Source organism: Eurosta solidaginis, chromosome 4 (assembly GCF_040869045.1).
Source record: "Eurosta solidaginis isolate ZX-2024a chromosome 4, ASM4086904v1, whole genome shotgun sequence".
Classification (NCBI taxonomy): domain Eukaryota; kingdom Metazoa; phylum Arthropoda; class Insecta; order Diptera; family Tephritidae; genus Eurosta; species Eurosta solidaginis.
Window position 1 is genome coordinate 191,566,717 of NC_090322.1, and position 26,915 is coordinate 191,593,631.

At 33.7% G+C, this 26,915-nt stretch overlaps 1 protein-coding gene across 21 annotated transcripts in view; it reads left to right on the forward strand.

The window, feature by feature from the left end:
• The window catches only part of dnc (phosphodiesterase dunce), a 731,124-nt gene extending 707,773 nt beyond the window's left edge, over positions 1-23,351 (forward strand). For all 21 annotated transcript variants that reach the window (XM_067784328.1, XM_067784327.1, XM_067784333.1 and 18 more), the window contains 6 exons: positions 7,879-8,195; positions 8,283-8,547; positions 8,630-8,744; positions 10,523-10,685; positions 12,928-13,296; positions 15,397-23,351. In XM_067784328.1, the coding sequence (XP_067640429.1) occupies positions 7,879-8,195; positions 8,283-8,547; positions 8,630-8,744; positions 10,523-10,685; positions 12,928-13,296; positions 15,397-15,549 (1,382 nt within the window). In that variant the 3' untranslated portion in view covers positions 15,550-23,351. The remainder of the gene's footprint in view (positions 1-7,878; positions 8,196-8,282; positions 8,548-8,629; positions 8,745-10,522; positions 10,686-12,927; positions 13,297-15,396) is intronic.
• The last annotated feature ends 3,564 nt before the right edge of the window (positions 23,352-26,915 follow it).

Below are 26,915 nucleotides of genomic sequence, written 5' to 3' on the forward strand. Positions count from 1 at the left end.
CCAATGCTTTTGAAATTTGGTAGGGGCATAGATTTTATGACGATAACTGTTTTCTGTGAAAATGGGCGAAATCGGTTGAAGCCACGCCCAGTTTTTATACACAATCGTGCGTCTGTCCTTCCGCTCGGCCGTTAACATGATAACTTGAGCAAAAATCGACATATCTTTACTAAACTTAGTTCACGTACTTATCTGAACTCACTTTATCTTGGTATAAAAATGGCCGAAATCCGACTATGACCACGCCCACTTTTTCGATATCGAAAATTACGAAAAATGAAAAAAATGCCATAATTCTATACCAAATATGAAAAAAGAGATGAAACATGGTAATTGGATTGGTTTATTGACGCAAAATATAACTTTAGAAAAACTTTGTAAAATGGGTGTGACACCTACTTATTGGCGCCACTTCACACGTATTATTATTCTCTTTCATCTTAGTTCGTATTTAGTTGTCGCTGAACACATTGTGAATGATAACTAAGTGTGCTATCTTATCTGTCAACTGCCTGACAGGATGTTCAATGTGGCTACTTTTGTTTTGACAGGGTGTTCAATGTGGCGGCGCCTATCATCAGCGGTTGATAGAAAGAGATACATAATGAGACAGCGATAGTCAATTACAAATCAGGTGATCCAATCACTTTGGAATTTTGACGTCTATGCAGAAGATATCACACTTTGTTATCATTCACAATGGCTGAACAAGCAGAGTAGCAACATCGGGTAAGGCTATTGTTTTTTGCGCATTTGCGAAAAGATATTTTGCAAACAAACGCTCATGCGCAGAATGTTTTAATGGTTTCATGTTAACAATTTATTTTGTTTCAATTTTTCCTAGACTCAAGCAATAAAGAAGTATTTATAAGGCATATTTACGAATTACTTTTTGTGTGTTAACAAACATTCGTGCATACATCCTACCTTATTGATTTTTCATCAACAACTAAACCACTACCAATAAGATGATTTTACTTTTACTCACACAGCCACAATTTAAATTTTGGCGACCATTGGTCTAGAGCAGGCATCGGCATTTAGTGCAGGCATCGGCAAATTGGAAATGCGGATGTGTTAGTGACAGCGCGATAATCGCCACTGATGACCTGATATGAAACTTCTCGCTCTCTGAGAGCACGTGAAAATGTGCATTTTTATAACATTGGCCATAGATGCCATCATGCTCAAAATCAAATTTGGGCATTTCAGAAAAACTTTGGAGTATTTTAGATGGTAAAGGTTTAATTTATGATTTTCACCGAAAATTTACTCAAGATTGTCAAATGGAATATCAATCTAGACTCTATAGCATAGTTTTGTATCACTGATCCCTCTCTGAGAACATAAGTGACTGTGCTGCTTAATTGCTGATGCGATTTCAAAGATTTCTTACTTTTTTCTCTATCATTTTTTTAACCTTTCTCAAAAACTTTCCAGATGAATTTCTAAATCATAGTGTACCTATACAAGTGTGTCAACTAAGCGATAAATGTCAAAACTACAAACAGCCTCGCTCACCTGATGCAAATCTCAGGTCTAGAGTTGAATTTTTGGTACGTAAGAGTACTTCAAGCTGAGTTGCATTTGATAGTTTAATAAAACTTTGTAGTATTTACAGATGAAATAGTTGCATATATTTCCGCGGAAATAAGAATACTAGAAGATTTGTAGCCTGCAACAATGCGGAAACATCCAGGAAGCAAAATTTATTTAAATTAGAGTCAAAATATAAAGCGCCACACGTGTAACATGGAAAAATTTCACTTCTAAGGCTGTTTACACAAAATGGTGCTGCAAGTGTAAACAAATCAAACTCCTATATGACACTACTTTATTTTCTATGTATTTTTCTTGTATTTTCTGTTATATTTTGTCGAGGAAGCCAATAAGGTTTCAGTACTGGTGTAAGTGTGTGAACTATATTTGAAAAACTAACGAAATACAAGAAAAATACAACGTAGTTCATTACATTACAAACAAGCCAGTTTGTATTTCGATAAGGTTTTTTGACATTAGGGCGTTTTTTCTTTATTTTTTCTGACAAATGAAATTTTGTTTTTAGTTTCAAAATTTTGTGCATAAAAACAAAACTACATTCAAAGTGTAAATTGTGTGTGCAAATGAGTTTTCAATAAGTGTAAATTTTTCAGTTTTTCATAGTTAAGGAATTGACCTCCAGATTCTTGTGTTACACAAATGAAGTAAACTTGGGTACAGAAATGCAAATTAAAAAATTTTTCACAATAATTTGAAAAACTCTACGTTTTCTCTGCTTTTTACACTTAAAGGAGTAACCCTCCATAATAAATTAAACATTTAATGAAGATCAATAACTCTGAACTGAATACTTTTCGCCATGATATAAAATTAAAATGCTGTTGAACAGGAGCAACACTTTTGTGACTACATAAACCCTGTTTCAATCTTTTACGTCTCTTCACAGAACCCTAATTGACCGTTTTCAACTGAAACAACAATGGCAAACCAGATTTTGCCGTTATGCTCACTTAAGCGAGTGTGTGTCAGAAAGAAGTCAACACACTTGTACTTGTACACTATGTTCTAAATTCGCATTATTATTATTTTTTTTTTTGCCTAGAAACCATGGCAAGCATGATACAAGGTGGCAGCATGGTGGCATGCCTACAAACATAAATAAAAATCCCATGTACTTTGTTTTTGAAAATTCGATGGACAAATGTCAAAATCGTACTGGGCGGGAAGTTGATGTAGCAAATCAAATAAAAAAGTTTATAATCAGCTGTCCCATGCTGCCACCTTGTGTCGTTCCGCCATCATACTTGCAAAACTTTTTGTCAGATCAAATGAGAATTTTACAGGAGTGCTACCAGCATGTATTTTTTAAAGTCTTGTGATCTCTTTTTATTGCCTTTTAGTTTATTAGACAAATTCGTTGCTATTTAAGATAAGTAGCTATCTAAACGCCTTGAAAAAACCGTGAGCTTAAAAAACGCGAAGCTTAAGGGCCAGATTATGTATGACGCTGTAACGCTTTTCGTCGCAGTCACTCACATTCACAATCACCACTATATAATAAAAAATGTTATAAAGGCATTCAGGTTTACTGTATTGAATGCTCTTATATGATAGGAACTTTGGTTCACACGATAAAAAATGACTCGTTGCGTTATACATAATTGAGGGGATGTGTGGAATAATTATATAAGTAGAGTTATACAGTTTTTCCATAAATCAACTAAATAAAAAGATCACGATTAAATACACATACCATATTACTTTTTCTTATCAAAGAATCATACTATCTAAAATCTTACCAAGTAGGATTATTATAAATTTATTTTTACCTGTATTCTTAAGTTTTTTTCACTTTTCTCAAAAGGTTGATTTTTGAGTTATACCGTTATTACTCACATCCCCTCAATTTGCCCCTAAACTTTTCAGGAAACTTGGGGATAAGATGTTTCCTACCAACACTCTACCATCGTTTTTTGGTACGGTAATTCCGGCACATACTTTAAACTCTGTTTATATCTTCAACTATGGAAGCCTTAAAGTGGCCAATGTGGGCAAATAGTATGCAAATTTATCGATGGCTCTTGCCTCCACAATTTGATCGACTGTGCTCTAATCAGAACGCATGTACTTATATGTGTCTAAATGTTTACCGAAGGTTCTTGGATGATATTGATGTCGATATTTTACTCCGCTTAGCAATATCTTCATGTTATCTGTAGCGATTTTCTAGGCCGTCCCCGCCTCGATGTATGCCTGTTGACCTGCTCTTACGGACTAAGCCCAAAGCGAACTGTTTTTGGTTTCCCTTCAGGAGTAAAACACACATGCGTACCAATGCACATACATAATTTTTTTAAATCACGCTTAACATAATTGCCATGACAAATTTTTCAAGCCAGCAGCTACATGACTGCGACAACTTTCAACATATTTACAAACAAATTTGATTCAACATAAAGCATTTACAATATTTTACTTTTAAATATGCGCTGAGTTAGCTTTTAGTCAAATTTAACAATTCCCTTTTGGCAAAGCACAATTGTAAGCACATCATGCATACATAATTCATGTCTACAATGTTTGTATATAGTAACATACATATACATATATATGTGTTTTGAGACAATTTTAGAACTGGTTTTCCTTTGATGTTGGTGTTTTACCTTATTTGCTTTGGATTCGCGTTGTTACAGAACACAGAAACCACAACACAAATCAAATGCGTTTTTACATAAGTTTTCTTGATAAAAACATATTTGCTTCCATATTTACATACGTACGGACATTAGACTAGACCAGAAAAATTTATTTTTTCCTTGAATGAGCCACAGAATTGAATGAGCCACAGAAAGCTTAGCTAAATACGTTTCGAAAATACCAACCAAATGGGCTGCTAATATTTAAATTTTTCCAATTCAAGTAAACAACACGTGATTACCAAGTACTCATGAAGTTCAATATATAAACTTGTCGATAAGACACCGATAACGCTACGATAATGAACCGATAACAAATCGATAAGTTTTCTACAGCAAATCGATATCTTTCTATAGCAAATCGACAACTTTTCTATAGCCAATAATTTTTCAAAAACAAAGCAATAGTTTTTTGATAGCAAATCAATAACTCATTGATAGAAAAAAATAGATAAATCGTCAATAAAAACCGAAATCGTTTCTTAGCGATAACAACTAAATACACTTCGATAATAATACGATAAATCGCGTATACAGATAACATACGTATTAAAAAAACGATTACTTATGGAAAACAAACCGCAAACTCTTCGAAAATAAATCGATACGCTTTTTTTAGCAATGCGATATTTTTCCAATAGCAAAAATAAAGCTTTTTGATAATTTATTATTTACACTTGCTACAACGCTTGTTGTCGATAATAAATCAATAACTCGTGCATACCTCGTTTATAATATGCTGATAACAAATGGATAACAAACCGAAAACTCGTCAAATAGAAACAATCTGCTAACTCTTTTAGAACGGTTATTATCAATAACTAACAGCTAATACTTAGAAAGCAAATCGATATTTTTTCGTTGAAAAATTACTTACCGCTATTTAACTCCGCGAAAACTTAGGTCGGTATTAACTTTCAATTTGCGTCATACTCTTTTTGATTTTCCCTAGAATTGGCGGTCTGAGACTGACTCCAAACGGCACCTGCAAGGCAGATTTATTTTCACTGGGAGGCTTTTTATGTCCTATAACTCGTTGATACTATGCCGATACATACTTATATCGATTGTTATCGACAACGAATCGTTAACACTTCAATGACACGCCGCCTTGTTTCAGTTCCGGTTTTGTTTTCTCAGCTCTCTCCCCCATTTTTCTTTCTATCACTCCCACCGGCCACCGTGGTGTGATGGTAGCGTGCTCCGCCTACCACATCGTATGCCCTGGGTTCACACCCCGGGCAAAGCAACATCAAAATTTTAGAAATAAGGTTTTTCAATTAGAAGAAAATTTTTCTAAGCGGGGTCGCCCCTCGGCAGTGTTTGGCAAGCGCTCCGGGTGTATTTCTGCCATGAAAAGCTCTCAGTGAAAACTCATCTGCCTTGCAGATGCCGTTCGGAGTCGGCATAAAACATGTAGGTCCCGTCCGGCCAATTTGTATGGAAAAGCAAGAGGAGTACGACGCAAATTGGAAGAGAAGCTCGGCCTTAGATCTTCGGAGGTTATCGTGCCTTACATTTATTTTTATTTTACTCCTATATACTACACTTACACTTACTTCACACCTAGATGCTGTTCCCCATACAGCAAACCACTTCAAAACATTACCCTTAAACTTACCTTACGCATACATTTTGTATTTCCCCATACCGGCAGCAAAAACATAAATTTTTTAGACCTATCCTAATGTACATATGTAAATAGCAAATAAGAGGCTATAAGCGACTGGTAAATCAACTCTTTAGGAAAAATACCATGGCTACCCATAGATATACCTCCCCCTCACAAAAATGTTTGTAAAAATGTAAGTTTTTCAGCTCATTCACCTTGAATTAATGGTACATGGTTTCTTTGTAATGTGTACGCATACACAAGTTCTTGACACAATTGTTAAAAATTAGAAATATACAAAATATTTTTACCTCATAAGTTTGTGTTCAATCAAAAAGACATTCGATTTCACGCCTTTGATATTAAATTTGATGTGTTCCTTCAAGTATTTGGTGGTTTCGGTTTATTTGCTTTAATTTCAAGATTATACTTCTCTTTCATACCTTTTACAGAGACTAGCCTTGTCCATACTTAACAATGAACTAGAACCCCTGAAATAAGAAAGCGCTTTCTTGTAACTAGTTTCTACAAAATTGAGTAATTCGGCCATAGGCGCTTAACTGCTTAGGCGATTGGATACACCAAATAATGCAAATTCATTATACTCTTGTTTTTTGCAACACGATGGAGGCTTCCCGTAACTGCCTAAGCGGGTAATAGAATCACTGTTAGGGTCATTCCATCTATCAATTCGCCCATGAGAATGTAATTTTTGCACTTCGAAGGAAGACTTTACTATTGAGCTACTCAGCTCAAAAAAACGTTTTTTTTTTCGTTGCATTTCCTCACTGTGTCCGCTGGTTCCAAAAAAGACGCTCGCAATTCCTCCTTTACACAGCTCGGCGAGTTATCTTTTGAGCATTGTCATATTTGTATGTTGGAGCAGATACGGAACCATGTCCTTCGCATTCATTACGAGATTATAATTTTTACTCCTGAATTTGCTCGTATCTGGAAACCTTCCTTCGTCCGCCGGGTTTTGTGGTATATCGTCCCAATCAGCCACCCACTGAACGCGGATAGCTTTCGTCATTACGAAAAAACGTCTTAGCAACCCGAACACATAATCAAGCTCTATGTGAACTGCTCCAGAAGGTAATTGATAATCGTAAACGGCTGTTCTCGTGAAAACGCTCTCAAAGTCAATCTTATACAGCCTGAAATGGCTGAGATGAGGCTCTCACTTTTATCGGTTTACACGATTGTTATAAGACGCATCTTATTTGCAGCTTCATGGTTTGGTGCCTGGCATTCGAAGAAATAGTACAGTCTACAGGGTGACCTGAGTTCCCAGTTCAGTCGCAATTCTTACATCACCGACACTTCCCTTAACACCCATAAAGGCTCTGAAGTTATACTCAAATTTCTCCCGATAGACCTGCATGGTAAACTCCAGTGGACTCCAGTAGTGCGTATCGACTTTTGATGCGTATGCTCATATAAACGTTATGTTGAAAAATCTCGCCTTGAAGCTCGTTCCGACGAGATGCTCGTTCATAACCGTGAACCATGGTACTTTGCGGCAAATTCTATTTCCCAACACAAAACCAACACATTGACTCTGGGTTGCGCTTCTATTCATATGGCCACTGTATTAGACGTCTCAAGGGTCTGTCCAGTTTATCATACTTTCTGTACTGCGATGATGTCGTCATTAACGTTGACACGAACACCGACTAGCCGGGCATCGAAGCATTCTCCTGACAAAGTTCGAACATGCCTATGGTCGTGGTTTTTTGAATAGCAGCCCGTTATACCTATCGCGGGTATATTCTAAGCCTCCTACCAACTATGTACTTTGAATATTGCTATATATATATTTCTGGATCATTTAAGATACTTTGCATAGTAGATTTTTGTCTATGTTTTAAGACGGACGGTGATGGGAAAGGCGTCCAAACTTTTGGCCTCTATAAGGTATTACCACGATGAGGAAGAAATTTATAAAAATTACCTTAAAAAATTGTCCCAGATTTTTTGTATTACTACTTTATCACATATTTGTAGATATTCGGCAATTGATATATAAAACCAAATTTAATAAATATACCAATTTTATCACACTTGCAGACAAGCAACAAGAGCTGGACCTGCCATCGATGCGCGGTGAAGATAATACCGAACCTCTTGGCATGTTGCAACAACATCAGCGTTGCCGTTCACCACGTGGTCCACCCATGTCACAGATATCAGGCGTGAAACGGCCACTTTCCCATACGAACTCCTTCACCGGTGAACGTTTGCCAACATTCGGTGTTGAGACAATACACGAGAATGCACTCGGCACACTGCTTGGCGACATTGATACCTGGGGTATTGATATATTCAAACTCGGCGATTTGAGTGCCAATCGTCCGCTCACCTGTGTGGCATATACCATATTTCAGGTTAGTAGACTTTCTTGACTATGTTATAAATTTGTTATTATGGAAATATTTACAAATATATATATGTTTACTCATTTGAATCTACAGAGTAGAGAACTACTGACCAGTCTTATGATACCACCGAAAACTTTTATTAATTTTATGACTACTCTGGAGGATCATTATGTTAAAGACAATCCGTTTCATAATTCACTACATGCGGCCGATGTGACACAAAGTACAAATGTACTACTTAATACGCCAGCGTTGGAGGGTGTATTTACTTCTTTGGAAGTGGGCGGAGCATTATTTGCAGCTTGTATACATGATGTTGATCATCCTGGTTTAACAAATCAATTTTTAGTTAATTCAAGTGAGTTGTGAAAATTTATTAACTGAGGTACCAATTTTATTTGACAAATTTCTAACGATAAATGTTTTTTTCTGTTTTTTAGGTTCCGAATTAGCCTTAATGTATAATGACGAATCTGTTTTGGAAAATCATCATTTAGCAGTTGCCTTTAAATTATTACAAAATACAGGATGTGATATATTCTGTAATATGCAAAAGTAAGTACATACTCCTGAGGGGATATGCAATTAGACGACATATCATAGCATTTGCATACCTTGAGTCATCAATTTTAATATTAACAAAAACCCCCAGGGGGCTAAGGTTTACTATATGTGCGTGGCAAGGCATACCCCTCGAATATCCAACTGAAATTCATTTGTGTGTCTTTACTTTCGTTCCTTAACGGAGAAGGTGGATCATTTTTGAGGTACAACTCACTTTCGCTAGGATCAGGTATGAAATTACGGGGTAGAATTGTAAGTGATTGCTTCATTCATGAGACGGCGGAGCAATGTGAGCGTCAACTCTGCCTTCGCTAAAAACATTTCAGCTGTGTAGTTTCTGCCTTTATTTCTTTTATTCGCTTGAGTTAAGATAGGCACTGCTTTCGCAGATTGGGCGTAAGGTGTTTGAGACAGGTGTGTAAGGAGCTGATCAACTTGACATTTGCGGACATCGGTGAGGTACATATAACTAACTACACTGACTCCTACTATTTTACCGGCCAACTTGACTTCCTCAACTTTTATTCCAGAATTTAACACACTCATTGAATCAACATTAGCCCGCTTGATAACGGTAGTAAAAATAGCGGAAACTCGTCCGCATATATGGCCACGTACGACAATGCAAATGCCGGTATACAAATTAAAGGCCGTCAACTCGAAAATCAGAAGGTTTGGTTCTGATTTCGTCATTAATGGGCCTGCATCTTCTGCAAAAACGTTGATATAACTATGGCCAATCTCAATCTGTTACTAACCTGACAAAAACTGTCAAAGCATAAATTGCATTTAACGCGAATGATTGACACTCATTTCGTCACCAACAATGAAATAACACTTTCAAGAGGGTAAAACATCTAAGTGAATGGGTCATCAGTATGTAATGATGATCTTCAAGTTGTTTTCATCCAACTTAGGATCGGTCAAAAGTGGTATCTCTACTGAAACCTGTGAAATCAGGTATATGTTCGGCAAGAGTTATATCGACGGACATTCTATGGCTATCAGACGGTTCTAATATTGTTGAACATATATCTTCCTGGTCTCTTTTTTTCACTTCGCGAAATTTCAACTGTATTAAACATTGAAACATCGATCAGCATATAAACGTCGTAGGGTTACTTTATGTTAAAGCTGTGCTTCTAATATCAACACTAATCTGCCGTCGTTATCAAAAAATTTTATTCAATAGGCCTTCTGTTTAGGAGCTCTGCTTAATTAATGTAATGCAGCCTGCCCGGACGAATAAGCGGACATTTCCGAAAATAGAATTATAAGATCGTTCATTATGTTGTCAATATACGCCCAAATCTGAGGAAAAATGCTACATGCACGTCGTTCTCAATACAATAAAAGTTCTGATCCTTAAATAGCTAGAAACGATCTTTTCGATTCAGCACTGGAAAAATTCTTCAAATACTAAATTCTATGTGGTCCCACCTTGTTGAATAAATTAGCTTTAGAGTCTGTTATTAGAAAATCTCGGTGGTAATTCCATAAGTGAACATGCCGACATGGCTCTTCAAGATGGAAACATATTTTGGAAAAATATAGCTCAGTTTTGATGACGTTTGAGTAGTCCATGCCATTCAGAACCTTGTCAAGGCTTGTTTATGCCTTTTTATAATTGAAGTACTTTAGAGTCTGAAGTGGCATGTAAATTTATCTCGATAATCAGTCTACAGCTTTTCTGTCAATATAAATACTGAAGCATATTTATATACTTATATTCATTGCCTTTGTTTGTTTTTATATTATATTTATTTCAGGAAACAACGCCAGACATTAAGGAAAATGGTTATTGATATTGTTCTGTCAACGGACATGTCTAAACACATGAGCCTATTGGCCGATTTAAAGACTATGGTCGAGACGAAAAAAGTCGCCGGCTCCGGTGTGCTATTGCTGGACAACTACACCGATCGTATACAGGTTTGGGAACAAAAAAAAAAATAATTTTTGTTAGTGCTTCCGTTTTTTCCATAGTTTTCGAGATGTTTGATGCTTAGGTTGAATTTTTCGTCAAACACGTCAATTACTTGCATTTTTTACTGTGATAAGCTTTGTTTGAAACTATTTTAGGTATCGGAAATCTTTGCATACACGATAATTTCGCGTGATACCGCTAATCGCGAAACTCTCTTCTCAAGCAATTTCTAGATATTCGAAAACCCCGTTGCTAGCTTATTTCAAAATACTTTTTAGGTCATGCTAGGGGTTTTTTTCACAAGATTACATATTCGCCGTATATACTATGTTTTATTAAATTTTTATTTGGAAAGCTTGGAAACAACTAAAAACCTGAGACTTTACAATGAATTGTTCAATTGTTATCTGTAATACTACATAATTTATATGTTATACTTTTAATTACGGTACGTCACTTAGGTAAAGGAATGTAATAGAAGTCTTTTATGTTACGCTTTTTAACATTTTAAGTTCGACTGTCCCTATTGTTCCTGAAAATTTAGTACAGATATTTCCGATTTTTTTTGCTGTTTTTTGTCATTATAGTTCATTCTGGACGGTATAAAAAATTGTTTGCACGAATAGCTGCTTTCATTAGGCTGTAATACTATATTTGAAAGATATTTTATTAACACTTAACCAATCCGTCTTTTTTACAAATGCAAAGATAATTCTCACGTTCTTTAGGTAGCCCTGAAATTTCCTGTATTTCAGAAATGAAAACACAGGCTTTTATTCCATTCTGATTTGTTTTATTTATTAATTTAATCCTTTCAATGCAAAACTAAAAGTGATTTACATAACACCGCCCATTTTTCAATTATGTGTTAAAGATGAAAAGTGAACCAATTAATATAATGAGGTAATTAGCTAAGCAAAGTGCATGGCCGATATACAGGATACTGCAAACATGCATTTCAATACCTTAACCACGTATCGCAGGGATCAAGACGAACAAAATATTTAAGATATATTTTTTTGAGTTTCATACAACTTTTTCCACAAACGCTGCTCAAAATTCTCATTAGAACCGATTGTCACTCATCGCTAAAGCTTGCGATATCTTCTTCAAGCGAAAATTTCGAGACTCGAGAAATTAAAATTCTCGAATATCGAGATACTCGTAAAGCGTGAGAGCTTCTCGACATTCAATTTAATCGCTACATTGCCATTATTATAGTATGTAGAGCTCACGATATCTTTTCGAAATTACGAGTATATCCGGCAAGATGCCGATACTCGCGAGAAATTTCTTCTCATAAGCTGTACTTATTGCATCTCGGTTGATGGCGAGCATATTTTTCTTTTGAGAAATATCAGATATGGCACTGGACTTCTCCTTTATTTCTGAAGCTAAAGATATTCGCACACACATAAAGATTCACATAAAAATTGGAAAAAAAAGCGAAACAATTCTTTGATATTTATTCCAAAGCATAGATTTTTCCCGTAATTTTTGTATGCTTGCTTATATTTTTCTGACCGGAATCGGAAAGTTTAGAAAATTTGTCTATACAGTAATTTTGAGACAAATCCAGTAAGTGGTCAAATTATCAAAAATTTTCTGTAACAGTTACGGCTAACAGTTCCAACAGGGATCCAAATATGTTATGATACTTTTGTTTTAGTTAGGTTATAACTTTTTTCTAACATATACATAAGAGCGTGTTACTAAAAATTGTTTAAAACGTGCCCCCTGGTTCGAATACTTGCTTCCTAGAGATATTGAAAAATGAAACAAAATTTGCATCAGCACCCTGTAGAAACATTGAAATCAGTTTTTTTTCTACTTATATGACTCATCGAGTTGATCATCGACTTAAATGAGTGATACATTGTTGAAAAAGCATTCACTCAGAGCATAATCCATTCGAAGAAATCATTAACCTATATGGCAATGTTCAGCTTTTGTCGACGTTTTCCTTAAGCCGGGATCCTTTATTTGAGCCATATATTAAACAAAAATAAAATAAGAACAGCTTCAGTGATCATTAGAATGTTATTATCTGAGTTAATAAACTACTACTTTATTGTATTAGCCACATAAAAGAGAAAATCGATAATAAGATATAAAAATATAGGGAATAGCCCAATTTCACTGCTTAAAATGTAAGTTTTCAAACTGGGGGCCATTTGTGATTTCTGTTTTAATGTACATATGTACATAAATAAAAAATGTAAATTAAATATGTTTCTCTCTTTGCAGGTGCTTGAAAATTTGGTACATTGTGCCGATTTAAGTAATCCAACAAAACCGTTGCCATTGTACAAACGCTGGGTCAGCCTACTTATGGAAGAGTTCTTTTTGCAGGGCGATAAAGAACGGGAATCGGGCATGGATATTAGTCCCATGTGCGATCGGCATAATGCAACAATCGAAAAATCGCAGGTCGGATTTATCGATTATATTGTACATCCATTATGGGAGACATGGGCCGATCTAGTGCATCCAGATGCACAAGATATACTTGATACGCTTGAAGAGAATAGAGACTATTATCAGAGTATGATACCACCATCACCACCACCATCGGCGGCTGACGATCAACCCTCCGACGAGAAGATACGATTTCAAGTGAGTTGCTGACAAACGTACCATTAAAAAAGATAAAATAAATCAAACTAATGATAGGTCGCATCTAGAACAGTAGTGCGTTAACAATTAGATACAATCGGTTGTATATGCAGCTTAACAAGAGGATGAAGACAATTTTTTTAGTTAAATTGTTTGTTGTTGTTTTTGTTAAGCTGGGAGTGCGCTAGTGCTTAATGAACTGAAAGAAAACGACTGGTAAAATCAACCGAAATACCGGTCAATTCAACCGAAATTTCTGTCAATTGTTATCCATCGCAACAAGATGTTGAATCAACTGCGCACAAATCGTTGATTCGAAATTGACCGTTTTAGTAGTCAAATGAAAGAAAAAGTTGTTGCGACAGCTTTGTACGCAAGTACCTATGTTGTGGCATTTGCAAGGCAGATGAGTTTTCACTGAGATCTTTTCATGGCAGAAATACACTCGGATTGCTTGCCGAACAGTGCCGAGGGGCGACCCCGCTTAGAAAATTTTTCTTCTAATTGAAAAACCTTATTTCTAAAATGTTTATGTTGCTTTGCCCAGGGTGTGAACCCAGGGACTTCGGTGTGGTAGGCGGAGCACGCTACCATCACACCACGGCGGCCGCCATATACATACGTAAATATGTGCATACATATATTACACAGCATACATAAGTACAAAGTAGAGAGCGCAGTGAGCGTAAAATTCTCTTTGAAATTTGCTCATGTATTGACTGTTGATCGCTGTTGAAATGACCAGTGAGATCAGTTGTGTTAACAAAAAAATCAGTTAGATTGATTAGGAATCTGTCAATTTTACAGAATTTTGTTAACTTAAGAGCGACAATTTCCTTTCTGTTGAAATGACTAAACTAATTTGTTCGCTTGACAAAGAACTTGGTCGAATTAACCATAATTCGATCAGTTTCACTGAATCTCCATTAAGTCAACAACAGAACCGATTTGTTAATTTTACTAGCACCATTTCTTTCAGTGTGTATGAAAACATATTTATAGCAATTTTTTAAACGAAAACCGACACTGATGATGGCACAATGCCGAAACCGGTTTGTCTCGAACCCAAATTTGACAAGGGATGACGGAAAATCGTTCCAATATACATCAATTTTATTTAACCAATTAGGCACCCCTGCTTAGCAACAACAAATAAAATTCATGGTTAGTCATTGTCCCTCTAAAAATAACATAATCAAAAAAAACTGTAGCGCGATTCACTAAATTATTTTTAACAAATTTCGACAGCGGTTACTTAGCTTAACAATTATTTTCACAATCCTGCTATTCACTCACTTTTGCCAACCCTAAAACTCCATAACAAAAAGACAAATGCTATCTTTGTCGATTTTGACAATGGGCAATTGTCTAGGTCTGTCTTGATGTGGTTAAGCTGTCGAGAAAGTTCGTAGGTAGAATGTATTTACTGGCTAATGCCAGGTTTTTCAGTGCGAGTTTAAACTCTAGTTAAAGTAGACTAGAGTTTAACCTTGCAACTTTGGTCGATAACGTAAAATTTTGTTTCTCATCTCAGCTTAAGCGGCTGAAGTGGCAGTGTTAAACTCTAACCAACTTTAACAAGAGTTTAGAGCTCGTACTAAAAAAAACCGGTCTTAAATACACAAATTATAATTATTTTGAAGTTTAATTTGTGTTATGCAACCAATATATGTATGACTGCGGTAAAAATTTCAATTTTAAAAAGCGGCAAAAGTTAGTAAATCGCCTTACAGTTCATAAAGAACATGCCCATAACAATGCATAGCTTTCGTAACATGCTAATATACAAAGTATCTTCTGTACGAAAGTATATGACGTTCTGCTGCATTGGAAAAAAAATGTACAACAAACAGACGTGTAAGATGTTACTTTGGGTGAGTCCGTTTGTAAACAGACCGATATCGCGGGAGTGTGGGTTCGAACCTCAATCCCGGGATTAAAGGGTTTGAAGAGATTTACTAGGTATAATCGAAGAAGTTATCGCCTTTTCCCCCAAATATAAAAAAAAAATTTTCATCACTTATTTTGGATTGATAAAAAAATTTTGTCATCCACATTTAGACTTCAATAATTCCAAATTTTGTTTTTTCACTTGATAAGGTAACACTTGAAGAGTCCGATCAAGAAAATCTAGCCGAACTGGAAGAGTGTGATGAAAGTGAGCCTAATAAAACAGAAGAAACTACGACGAGCGCCGCAGGTGATAATAAACCGTCGGGGAGTGAGAATCAAAGCCATCACGGTGGAATGTGACGGAGAGTAGCAGGACTATGTAAGAAAATCACCGAAAAGGCGCAAAATTTTTTGTTAATACGTTAGTGTCTAAAACAAAAACTACACAAACAGCTAGTGAAATGAACGACAGAAAAGAAGAAAAAATGCCAAAAAATACAAAAAAAAAAACATTTACTTTACAAAAAAAGCAATTTTTTGCAACAAAAAAAATTAAAATACACTTAAGAAAAATTTGTGCAAAAAGCAATGATGAAAACTGATAACGAGGAAGTGAAAATGTAAAAAGCAAACAAGTTAGAGAATTCATGCATACACAAACATATAAAAATTACAGAAATTCATAGTAAGTAGGATGACAAAAAAGTTAGAGGAAAAAAGAAGAACAAAAAATGAAAGATGAAAAGACGAAAAAGACATGCAAATAAAAATAGCATGCAAGAGAATGAGAAAATTTTACTTGAACCTAAAATAAAAAATTGCGAATAGCAATTCATAACAATAGAAGTAAATACACGAGAAACGGAGATGAAAACGCCTACAAACACACACATACACACATATGTATACATGAAACATGCAAATTTTTTTACAAATTTTATTTATGAGCAAATTCAAAATTTAGCTGATTTTTATAACACTGTATAGCAGCTAGTTTGCAACAGAGTAACCACGGTCTCCTTCTGAAAAGATAGAAGGGCAATTCTCTCCGTATAGGAAGCGTAGTAAATGTAAAAAATATTTTATATACCAAATATAAAACACTCAGAGAACGCACTTCTTAAACAAGAAATATCTTTTCAATTTCATCCCACATTTATCGTCGAAAGTTAAATAAAAAATTATTATTTTATGCGTTAAAATATTTACAAAACTTCCGCGCACAGAAATGTATTTTCTTTTAGAAATTAAAAATTCAATTGCAACATTCTCGTCATATCTATAAATTTTCTATTCAAAAATACATGGACTTGGGTATATAAAGTAAAGAAACCATAGAAAACATTTCACAAATGTATTTTGTTGTTGCGTGTAAAAAACTTTTGACAGTAAAATGGAAAACTTCTAAAACTAAATATTTATGTCGATTTGTAAACAATTTCGTGAGGCTGAAATTTATTACGCTATAAACCTGTATATCGACTGCTGAGTGGAATATCAACCTACCTCGGCTACCGTTTCGAAATTGCCCTATCTTAGAATTTAGTTGAAGAACGCTCCATCTCAAATTTTGTTTCAAAAACGAACTATCTGAGCTTAAACTGTATACATTTTGACATTAGCTGGAGTGTTTATGAAAAAATTCTGAAATAGGGCGTTCTTCAACCAAATTCTGAAATAGGTTGTTTTTAAAACGAATTCTGAAATAGGGTGTTACTCAAACGCTTGCAGAGATAAGGCGTTATCGAAACAGTAGCAGAGATAGGTTGATGTTCCACTCAGCGGTCTATATTGCTATTTTTTTTTGGTTTAAAATTTGAAAAAAAAAAAATTGTTTTAATTTTAGTTTTTAAAATTTTTGAATATATGATTTGGGTATAGTACAGAAGTATATTTTTTTAATTGCACATTAAAGTAAAATTTACATATCCCAAAATTCTTGAAGAACAGTGTGGTGTAACTTTATTCTCACTGTCGGGGCGATTTTTATCCATGATGATGACTGATAGAGGAGCTATACGATCTAAACCGCGGTTCACAATTTAAAAAAAAATGTAAGGCGCGATAACCTCCGAAGAGATTTTAGGCCGGGCTTCTCTTCCAACTTGCGTCGTGCTCCTTTTTATTTTTCCTTAAAATTGGCGGAACAGAGCCTACTTGTTTTGTGCCGACTTCGAACGGCATCTGCAAGGCAGATGAGTTTTCACTGAAAGCTTTTCATGGCAGAAATACACTCGCAGTGCTTGCCAAACACTGCCGAGCGGCGACTACGCTTAGAAAAATTTTCACAATTAACTTAGCTGATGATCAAAAATACTCAACGATGCTTTGAAAAAGTAATCACTCAACTATTGTACAACAGTTTTGCTTGCGGAAGCGCTCAATGACTTGAGTTGAACGACTATGTAGTGCAAGATGTCGCATATGCCTGCTACAGAAGCGGCTATGTAACGGCCAGTTTACTGCGGCATATAGCAGTATATAACACCTGCTTTCGAAGGCTTTTGTATAGCAGCCTATGTAACAGTTTACTGCGGCATCTAGTGATAGTTATTCTTGAAAGACAATGCCGTGCGACGACGATATACGCCGCGTCGGGCGATGACATTTTTCAAATTACGCCTAGACATTTCTTCTACTTAAAACACAATGCCGGCCGAAATTGACGCTGTTTATTCAGAGTGGCCATTATTTAGAAATAAAGATGAAAACAATTAAAACTTCTTTAATTCTCTGCTTTAGCACTTGACTGTTAAAACACGCCCAAAATGTTAAGAAATTAACAAAACAAAACAAAAATGTTAAGAAATTAAATTAAAAATTATATGTAAAGAAAAAAAATTTATTTTTGGATATTATGTTTTCTTTTTTTATACTTAAAAATTGAAGAGCAGCAACCCTTGGGATGTTTGTCGTCATCGCCCGACGGCGACGAAAGAAATAAATTTATCGTCGCAAAATGACGTCGCGTAAATTTCGGCCTTGGCGTTCATTGTGTTCACCTTCATGTAATTATGGAAATTCTATTTTTGACAAGGCGATGTTCGTCGCGTTTATTTCGCGGCGTCAGGGCATTGTGTTTCAAGCTTTAGACGCGGTCTCATTGGTAAATAAACCCAGATGCCGTCACACGGCCAGTGACGCCGGCCTCTTCGAATCTGTCGCTCTCTCCCGTTGATGCAAAATGTTGCTAACGATTCATTGAGCAATTTCATTTCTTTGACCAAAATTTGCGAAAGATTTAATGATGACTGGCTAATATGAAACGTTAGTCTTGTTATTTGAAGCGCTATGCCATTGGGCACCAAGCTGTACCTCTTCGAAGTTTTGTACAAGTTATAATACAAAAGAATCAGTCGTACTGGGTCACAACTATTTATAATCCAAACCTACTTTCTAGAAAATATCCTTGTTAATCTGTTGCAAACAAAAGCTCAACATTTTTTATACAGCGCAAAAAACTGTGTCAATCTTGCGATTCCATCAGCTTACATTTACAATTATTACATTACAACAATTCTGTATCTACTTCAAAAATTGTGAAACTGTATAAAAAAAGTTAAGAGTTTTAAAAAATCTTAACGAATATTCTTGATCTTTTATGTTGCATTATTAACGGGTGCTATAATTATGAAAAGGCATTATATCGAATATTTACAGCAAATTTAGTGTAACCAACAAAATTAACAATTTTATCAAAAAGGTTTTCTATGTAAACACCTTATTATGTAATATTTCGACTATGTCATATCTATTTAAAAGAAACTCCCTATTTCAAAATTGGTTTCAAAGCGCTCTGTCTCGGAACTCTGTTGAGTACGCGTTATCTTAGAATTTGTTTTAAAAATGCTCTTTTTGAGCATAAATTTTATATATTTTGACGTTAGATAGGGCATTCTACAACCCAGTTCTGATATAGGGCTTTTTTTAAACTAATCCTGAAATAGGGCCCCTTTCAAAAACTTCCTGAGAAAGGGTATTTTCGAAACGACAGCCAAGATAGGGTTATATTCCACTAAGCAATCGATTTGTAGTGCATAATGATTATCAAATTCAATTGAATGCCATAATAACGTCACACGTCAGTTTGAAACACAATTAGAAATATTGAGTCTGGTTGGAAAGCTTGATATATTTTTAATATATAAAACTTAAATGTTGCTTAATAATGCAAGGAATATTCCAGACGTGAAGATATGCCTCTGTGGCACTCAAAATACCCCTGGTTGCGTTTGAATTAGGACAAAATATAATTTTGATTTAAGTACAAATGGCAGTTACAAAAATGTACACTTAATATTAAATTTCAATTCGCCATGTTATAATTGCTCTTAGAAATCTTATTTTGTTAGATCAATGCAATGATACAAAATTACAAAGATTCTTCAAACTATGAAAATTTAAAATATTTTATGGTAAAAAGAAAACTGAGTTCAGGGTTCAGTATGATCACTTATTGTATGCATACAACTTACACACACATACACACATGATAGATTAATTTTAAGCAAATACTAAAACATGAATTTTTAAATTAAGTTAATTGATTTTTAAATTTACTAAAAATACCTATTTCTCAATTTTTTTTTGGTGTACAAATCGTATGCCAATCAATTTAAAAAAAAAAGCAATGCAAACATAACAAGCAAATTAGGAAGAACAAAAAAAACACTAAAAAAGACGAAACGCAAGGTTGTATTTGAAATTTATTTTTATGCTATAAATGGAAAATAATATCTACTTATATATAATGTAAAAGCGCTTGTTAGCACCCTAAAGCAACCCAGCTGATGCTCACATAAAACAAACAAAACTGAAAGCACGCATACAAAATTGTAAAATATCTACAAAGCTCAAACGTTTAGGAGGAAAAATGGCAAAAGTTTCAATATAAAGGACTTGACTACAAATAATTTTCTTGACGATTTTAACAATACTTGACGCAAGCTAAAAGTTTCCAATCTCTAACAACAAAAATATATATCGGCTTATTTTTATGGTTTTTTATTTATTTTTTGTTTTTTTATTTAGCAAAATTATTTTTTAACTATTAGATTATGCTGCTAAGTGGAATTTTTTGGAGAAGAAATATAAGAAAAAATATTTTTGAAAATAAATTTATTTTTGAGGTTTCTAATTTGAATTTTATTTCCACATACATATGTATGTATATTTGTACTATTATTTATTAAACAATGAGCTCTACATGCAACATTTATGTACGTCAATACTTTTTTTTCAACATATATATATACATACATACATATGTACATAAGAAGTTGATAGAAAAGATATTGAATTGAAACAAAAAATATATAATGAAATGAATTTTACAAAAGACAACAACAATACGCCATATAAAATTTCAAAAATTAACTGTACTACGATCGTAGTAAAACGCGGTATCCACATCATAAGAAAACTTTCAAGAAAAATTTCGTATATATTTCTTGTGTGAAAAATAGTAGCAGCCACAGAGACGTAAACTTATAGAGAATAACCAACGACGGACAGCAAGACAAATTGTCAAACTGGTGGTAGGTAATTTCGTCAATTCCAACGCTAGAAAAATATTATTTTGATATAGTACACACAATGTAACTAATTTTTAACGTTTTCAATAACTTTTTTGTGAAATTTCAATGCTTTTTGCTATTCTTCAAGTAGGTAATGTGGTGAGTTACCTACCACCAGTTTGACAATTTCTCTTGCTGTCCGCCGTTGGTTATTCTCCATAAATTTACGTCTCTGTTGTGAATACAAGAAAATTAATGGCTTGTTTACACTTTTGCATGAAGAAAACGAGAATTTTGACGATTTTACATTTAAAGAACTATCTTAGGATGGTGAGAACGGTCCTAATCAGTTTTATTGACAAACTCAATCGAATAAGACTTCTTATATATATATTTCTTTTAAGTGGTGCCAAAATGTCAACAAAAAACTTTTGGGCGGAAAGTGGTAAAAGCGCTTACTGATTATCCTTAAGCCTCAGGTCTCGGCCTTTTTTCTTTAAGAAGAGGTAAAGAAAATGTTTGCAAACTAATTCCTCACCATCACTCACATTTGTCTTGCGCATTATTCTTGAGTCAATTTAAAGGCTTGCATTTTACTTAGTTGCAGAGGTAATAAAATTTGACTTGGTCCTTTTAGAAATGTTCTCATACAATAGAAGATTATTATCTTTGGGCATGATAAGTTTCATTAGAATTCTAAAACTTTTTTTATATTGTTGATGATTTAGGAATGGACGAGATTCTGAGCACCATTAGTTGATATCCTCTTCTTTCGGAGATTGGATAGCAAGTTTTCCAACATAACTTTTCGTTATTATTTACAAAATTCGTATCATATATGCATAAATGTTTTGTGCGAGGAAAATGTTAAATGATTCTGTCGTAATATACGCGATTCTTAGCAGGGGAGTATATCTATTACAAGACGTTTAGGGCTGCGCTGCCGTGGAGATCGAAAAGGAAGCATTTGACTGCCACTAATTACTTTTTTCTAAATGATTTAGAAGCGTTTTCACCATCTTTATTTAACTGGAAGATAGCTTTGCTTCAAATAGCTTCATTTCATGATCGTTTTGACAAATATATGGTGACCAATTCCCAGTTAAATCGATAATTGAGAATATTTTGTAGAATAAATTGCAAAAATGTATTGCGAGTACCCGAAAACCAACAAAACAGATGAATTTTGTTCACACTTTCTCTTTGCACTTAGATGACAGTGAAGCATATTTCATAGCAACCATCCTTGGTAGATTGTAAGCAGACCGAAGGTCCTAAATTCAAATTCCGGTAAAAGTAGAATGAAAAAACTTTAGAAAAAGTTGTTTCCAAACATGGCCGAGACCGCGGGGGTAGTGGTTTCGTAAAATGTATTGCGGCCTTCACCTCATTTTATGCAGTATGAAAGCTTTACTCTGCAGCATTTGATAAAAGGATGTTTTAAATTTCGAAGTAAACAAGGCTATGTAATATAAGTTGAATTTTTGAAACTTAGCCGAATCTTTTAAACAAATTTTCCAGGAACTAATTGAACACTCTTTGAGCTTAAATAAGATATTATTTGAACAAAATTTGTGCTGCTGATACAAGGCAAAATGTGAAAAGTCGTGCTTAAAGTTTCCCCACAAATGATAAAAATACCAAATCTCCTTAACCACATACACCTACACAAACAAAGCATACGTGCTATAAAAATTAAACCTATACAAACATAGCTACATACTTAGTATAGAAAAGAGAAAAGCTTAGTAAAAATTTATTAATTTTGCAGTTACATAAAATAGAAAAAAAACAACAAGACTAACAGTTACAGTGTTGAACTCGAATTTACTAATGGACGGAAAGGAAATTTTTATTTATTTAGCAAATTAATAATTTTAAATACTAAAATTTACAAAAAAAAAAAAAACAAAACAAAGAATTCGCATAGCTAAATGTGTAATTTAGAGTTTATAAAAATACATACATACTAATAATATACATTGAAAAAAATTATAAAGTATGTGTAATTATTAAATTAATTTAAAGGAAAAAAATTAAGAATATCATAAGCAAATGCATAAATTTGTAGTTAAGTGTAAGCATATTAAGCATAAAAGGATCAAAAATAATATAATAAAATTCGAACCAGCAAAAAAACTTAGATTTTAAGAAAACGGTGTAAAAAAGGTAAACACTAATTTGTGAAAAAAAGTAGTATAGCATATGATTTTTGTTGGCGCATAAACGCCTCAAAACTGCTTTGATTTCTAAAATAGAGAGCCTAAAAATATATTAAAAATTTGTGTGCGCTATAAATTACGTTTTAGGCTTATATTGAGGTAGACTCGGAACAAAAATGTTCTTCTTTTGACGAAATTCATGTCATTATTTTGGTTTTAAGACGCTCTAAACGCCCTCTAATATTATTTTTATTTCTGGCATCGTTCTAACTTAGTCCCTTTACGAGTTTAGTAAAACAAAAAGCCGACTTTCAGGTGACTGCAACACTCGTTTACCTCTTTATAGAAGCATACAAATTTACTTTTGTTCCAAGTCACTCTCAACATAAGCTTCAAAATAGGGGGCGGTCACTTTTTATGCACCTAATCGTTTGCATGTGATCTTTGATCTTTGCTTTTGACTACATTTAGGACCGTTTTCTCATGTGAACTTTAAAAATTTTTCTTCCCTATTAACACAAATTTTGTTCACAAGAAATGCTTTTATCGGACGGATCAACCTTAAATCTTGTATGAGAAAACAGTCCTTAGCATATTAATGTTGCTAACTTTTAGACGGAAAAACAATTTTGATGTGCTTAAGCGCAATTAAAAAATTGTATAAAGAAATAACCACCCACCTGCTGGGCGGTGTGTTGAATTTGTAGCTTCCACACTTCCTTTCCACCACAATAAAGTCTTCGCATATATTTAAGTATCAGAAGAAAATAGAGTTTACGAAACATGAAATGAGCAGCAACAAAAAAACAACAATAAATGACTACTTTGCTGCTTATAGTTGTATGATAATTTAAATTTTAGTTTAAAATCTTTGCAAAATATTGCTAAATTAAACTGGGAAAAATTCTAATTAAATATATAATTTTTCTTGAGGATTTTAAAGCAACAAAAGAAAAATATTGTTAAAAAAATTTTAATTTATTTAAGCTTTACATATTATTATTTTAATGTTTGACAATAGTAAATGCACAAAATGCAAAAAGTATAAATTTGTTAACACCAAAAATATATACATCTTCATTCATACATAAAGAAACTGGAAAATATTTTGCAACCCAAAAGCAGAAAACACGCCACAAAAATGTGCTAACAGAGGAATTTTTAAAAAATTGACAAACCTTACATTGAAGAAAACATTAGATAAAAACAGACAAAGAAAATTAAATTTCAGTAAATATTGATGTAAGTTATGCGCAATCAAAAAAAGGATATTTATATATAAATATACATATATTTTTTTTAACTTTGAAAAAAAAAATGCAACACTGCTTTTATGTGCTTTGTTATACCTGTACTAATAATAATTTTTTAATTAAATTTTTATTTTATTTAAGAAAGCATGCACGTTTTGCCATCTCAAAACGACCAATGGTGGGTGTTGCAAATTTTCAAGTGCTGATTTCAATGTAAAATTTTTGAAGTTAAACTTCTTAAACGGAAAAACAAACATTTCTCATTGATTTCAAAATGACTTCACTTCAGCTTAAAGTATACGCAATTTTTTAAATAGAGACGAAGGGAGATAGAGGCAACGGTGTTGTTCTTCATTATATTATTAGGAATACTGAATTAGGGAGTTTTTGAAAACAATTCTGAGTTCGAAGCGTTGTGACTTTTTTTTTTTTTTAATTTCGAAATGCCTTCCGAGATAGGGAATATTTCACTTAGCAGACGAAATAAAATATGTATTAGTTGTGTGTCCCTTCGATAGACTTGTATTATCTCTGTAAATGATAAAATTAACAGCCGCGGTCAGAAAATGTATGTTCTTTTAATTGAAATTTCAGCCTCAACATTCTTTTCACATTTATAAATTTTCTAATAAAATATACACGAGAAAATGTAGAAACCGTAGTAAATGTTTCACAAATGTATTTTGTTGTTGCATGTGAAAATGTCTGTTAATAAAATGAAAAACTTTCTACATTTTCTATGAATTCTAGACAGAGAGAATACCCCTAATTTCTCAAAATTTTTTATTAGTAGCTACCGTTACAATAAATTTGCCGCTTTTTATTATATCATTCTTTATTTATATTCTTGAATCATACCTAAGCTTAATAGTTTAATGGCCGTTTCTCCATCTCGAGTTAAGCTAAAATTTAACAGGATTAGAGCAATCCTGCAGAGAACTTCATAGAACATTTTAATTTTCACCAACACAGGGTTATCAACTCTCAGTTAAATGGACAATTGTCAATAGTTTGTACAAGAAAGCGCAAAAATCTATTGTGAATACCAACAACAACAACAACAGCTGTCAGAGATTTTAATCCGAGCTTCTCTTACAAATTGCGTCGTGCTTCTTTTTATTTTTTTTCCTACAAATTGGCAGGACGGTATCTAGATATTTTATGCCGGCGCCGAACGATTTTCACTGAGAACCCTTCATGGCAGAAATACACTCGGAATGTTTACAAAATCACTGCCGAGGGGCGACGCCGCTTAGAAAAACTTTCTTTTAATTGAAAAAATTGTTTTTCTAAATTTCCGTTGTTGCTTTGCCCGGGGCGTGAACAAATGATCTTCGGTGTGGTAGGCGTATCACGCTACAACCACACCACGAAGCTTCAGTTAGCATGGGGAAAACGATGATTCCTATAACTTCTAGATAAGTGACTAATTGAAGATGGTAAAACGGCCCTAAGAAGATTAACTTGCATCTCATACACTGTCATGCAAATAAATAAGTTCAAAATTTAAAATGTTTTTATTTGAAACTCATATTTACTTATAAGTTTTAAAATTTCGCCTATTTTCCGATTTTTTTTTTTTTTTTTGTTTAAAGTATTTCAAACTTTCTTTTTTCAACGTATGATAGAAGTCAAACTTCTTAAGAATTGGGATGAGGAATGATTCGATACTAGAAAGAGAGATTTAGGAGTTTTTTTTTTGTTTTTTGTAAAAAAAAACTTTCTTCTGAAAAAATTGATAATATTTTGCTCTCGATAATAACTGCAAACCAAGTTTTTTTGCTATATATCTTAACATGAGACTGGTCGTTAAAAATTAAATTTTTTAGAGGCGTCGCCAAAAAATTTGCATTTTACGGGAAAGCACTAAAATATATTTCGTTTTGTATGCCTTTCATGAAATCAAAATGGTATATAAAATTTAGTTGGATTCTCGAAAGCTGTAGGTCCTTGAAGAAAAGAAGATAGACTCAACAAAGGAATACGGAAATGATCAGGATCAGCTTGGAAGAAGATGTTTGCTTTGAAATTAAAATAATACTGCAACGCTAGTTTTTATTCGAAAAGTCTACATACATATGTATGTGTTGATTTTTTCAAAAACTTTATTTCGAACAAGAAAAACGTTTCTGACAGTTCGCCTCATTTACGATGTTAGCATGGCTCAATTATATGGTTGGCTCATCTCATCAGCTGATTTTATGTTTTTCTTTTCACTGGTATACGTATTGTCAAAAGGAGATGGAAAACGCAAAATGTAACCAAGCCATTGACAATTATTTATTGCTCATTGTTATTGGTCAATTTTTTTATAAAAAATACTTTCACATCACTTTAAGTGAAATGCATCTAATTTAGCGCATTATTTGCCACACAACACGAATTGCAAAGTTTTATGTTTTCTCTCCATTCGATACGCCTAACACCAACATGTAGATTTTGACAATCTGAACGAAGGTATGTTGTTGCTGTAAAGATAAGCCAACCATATAGTTGAACCATGCGATGGTGGAAATATTGTTCTACGCTCATAAAATTTACAAGCATTGATTCCACTAATTGGTCGATTTCAAATGGAATAATCCATAAATATTTATTAAAAACTAATTACATTTATAAACATATACAATATGTATATCTGCATACAAACATACTTATGTGGTTGTTGTTGTATTAACATATAGTTATTTTAATTCTTTCAATTTTATTAATATTAATTTTACTTTTTGTTGACAGGGCAGGATCCCGCTCTTTTTCATAGACACACACATATATATATATATATATATATATAT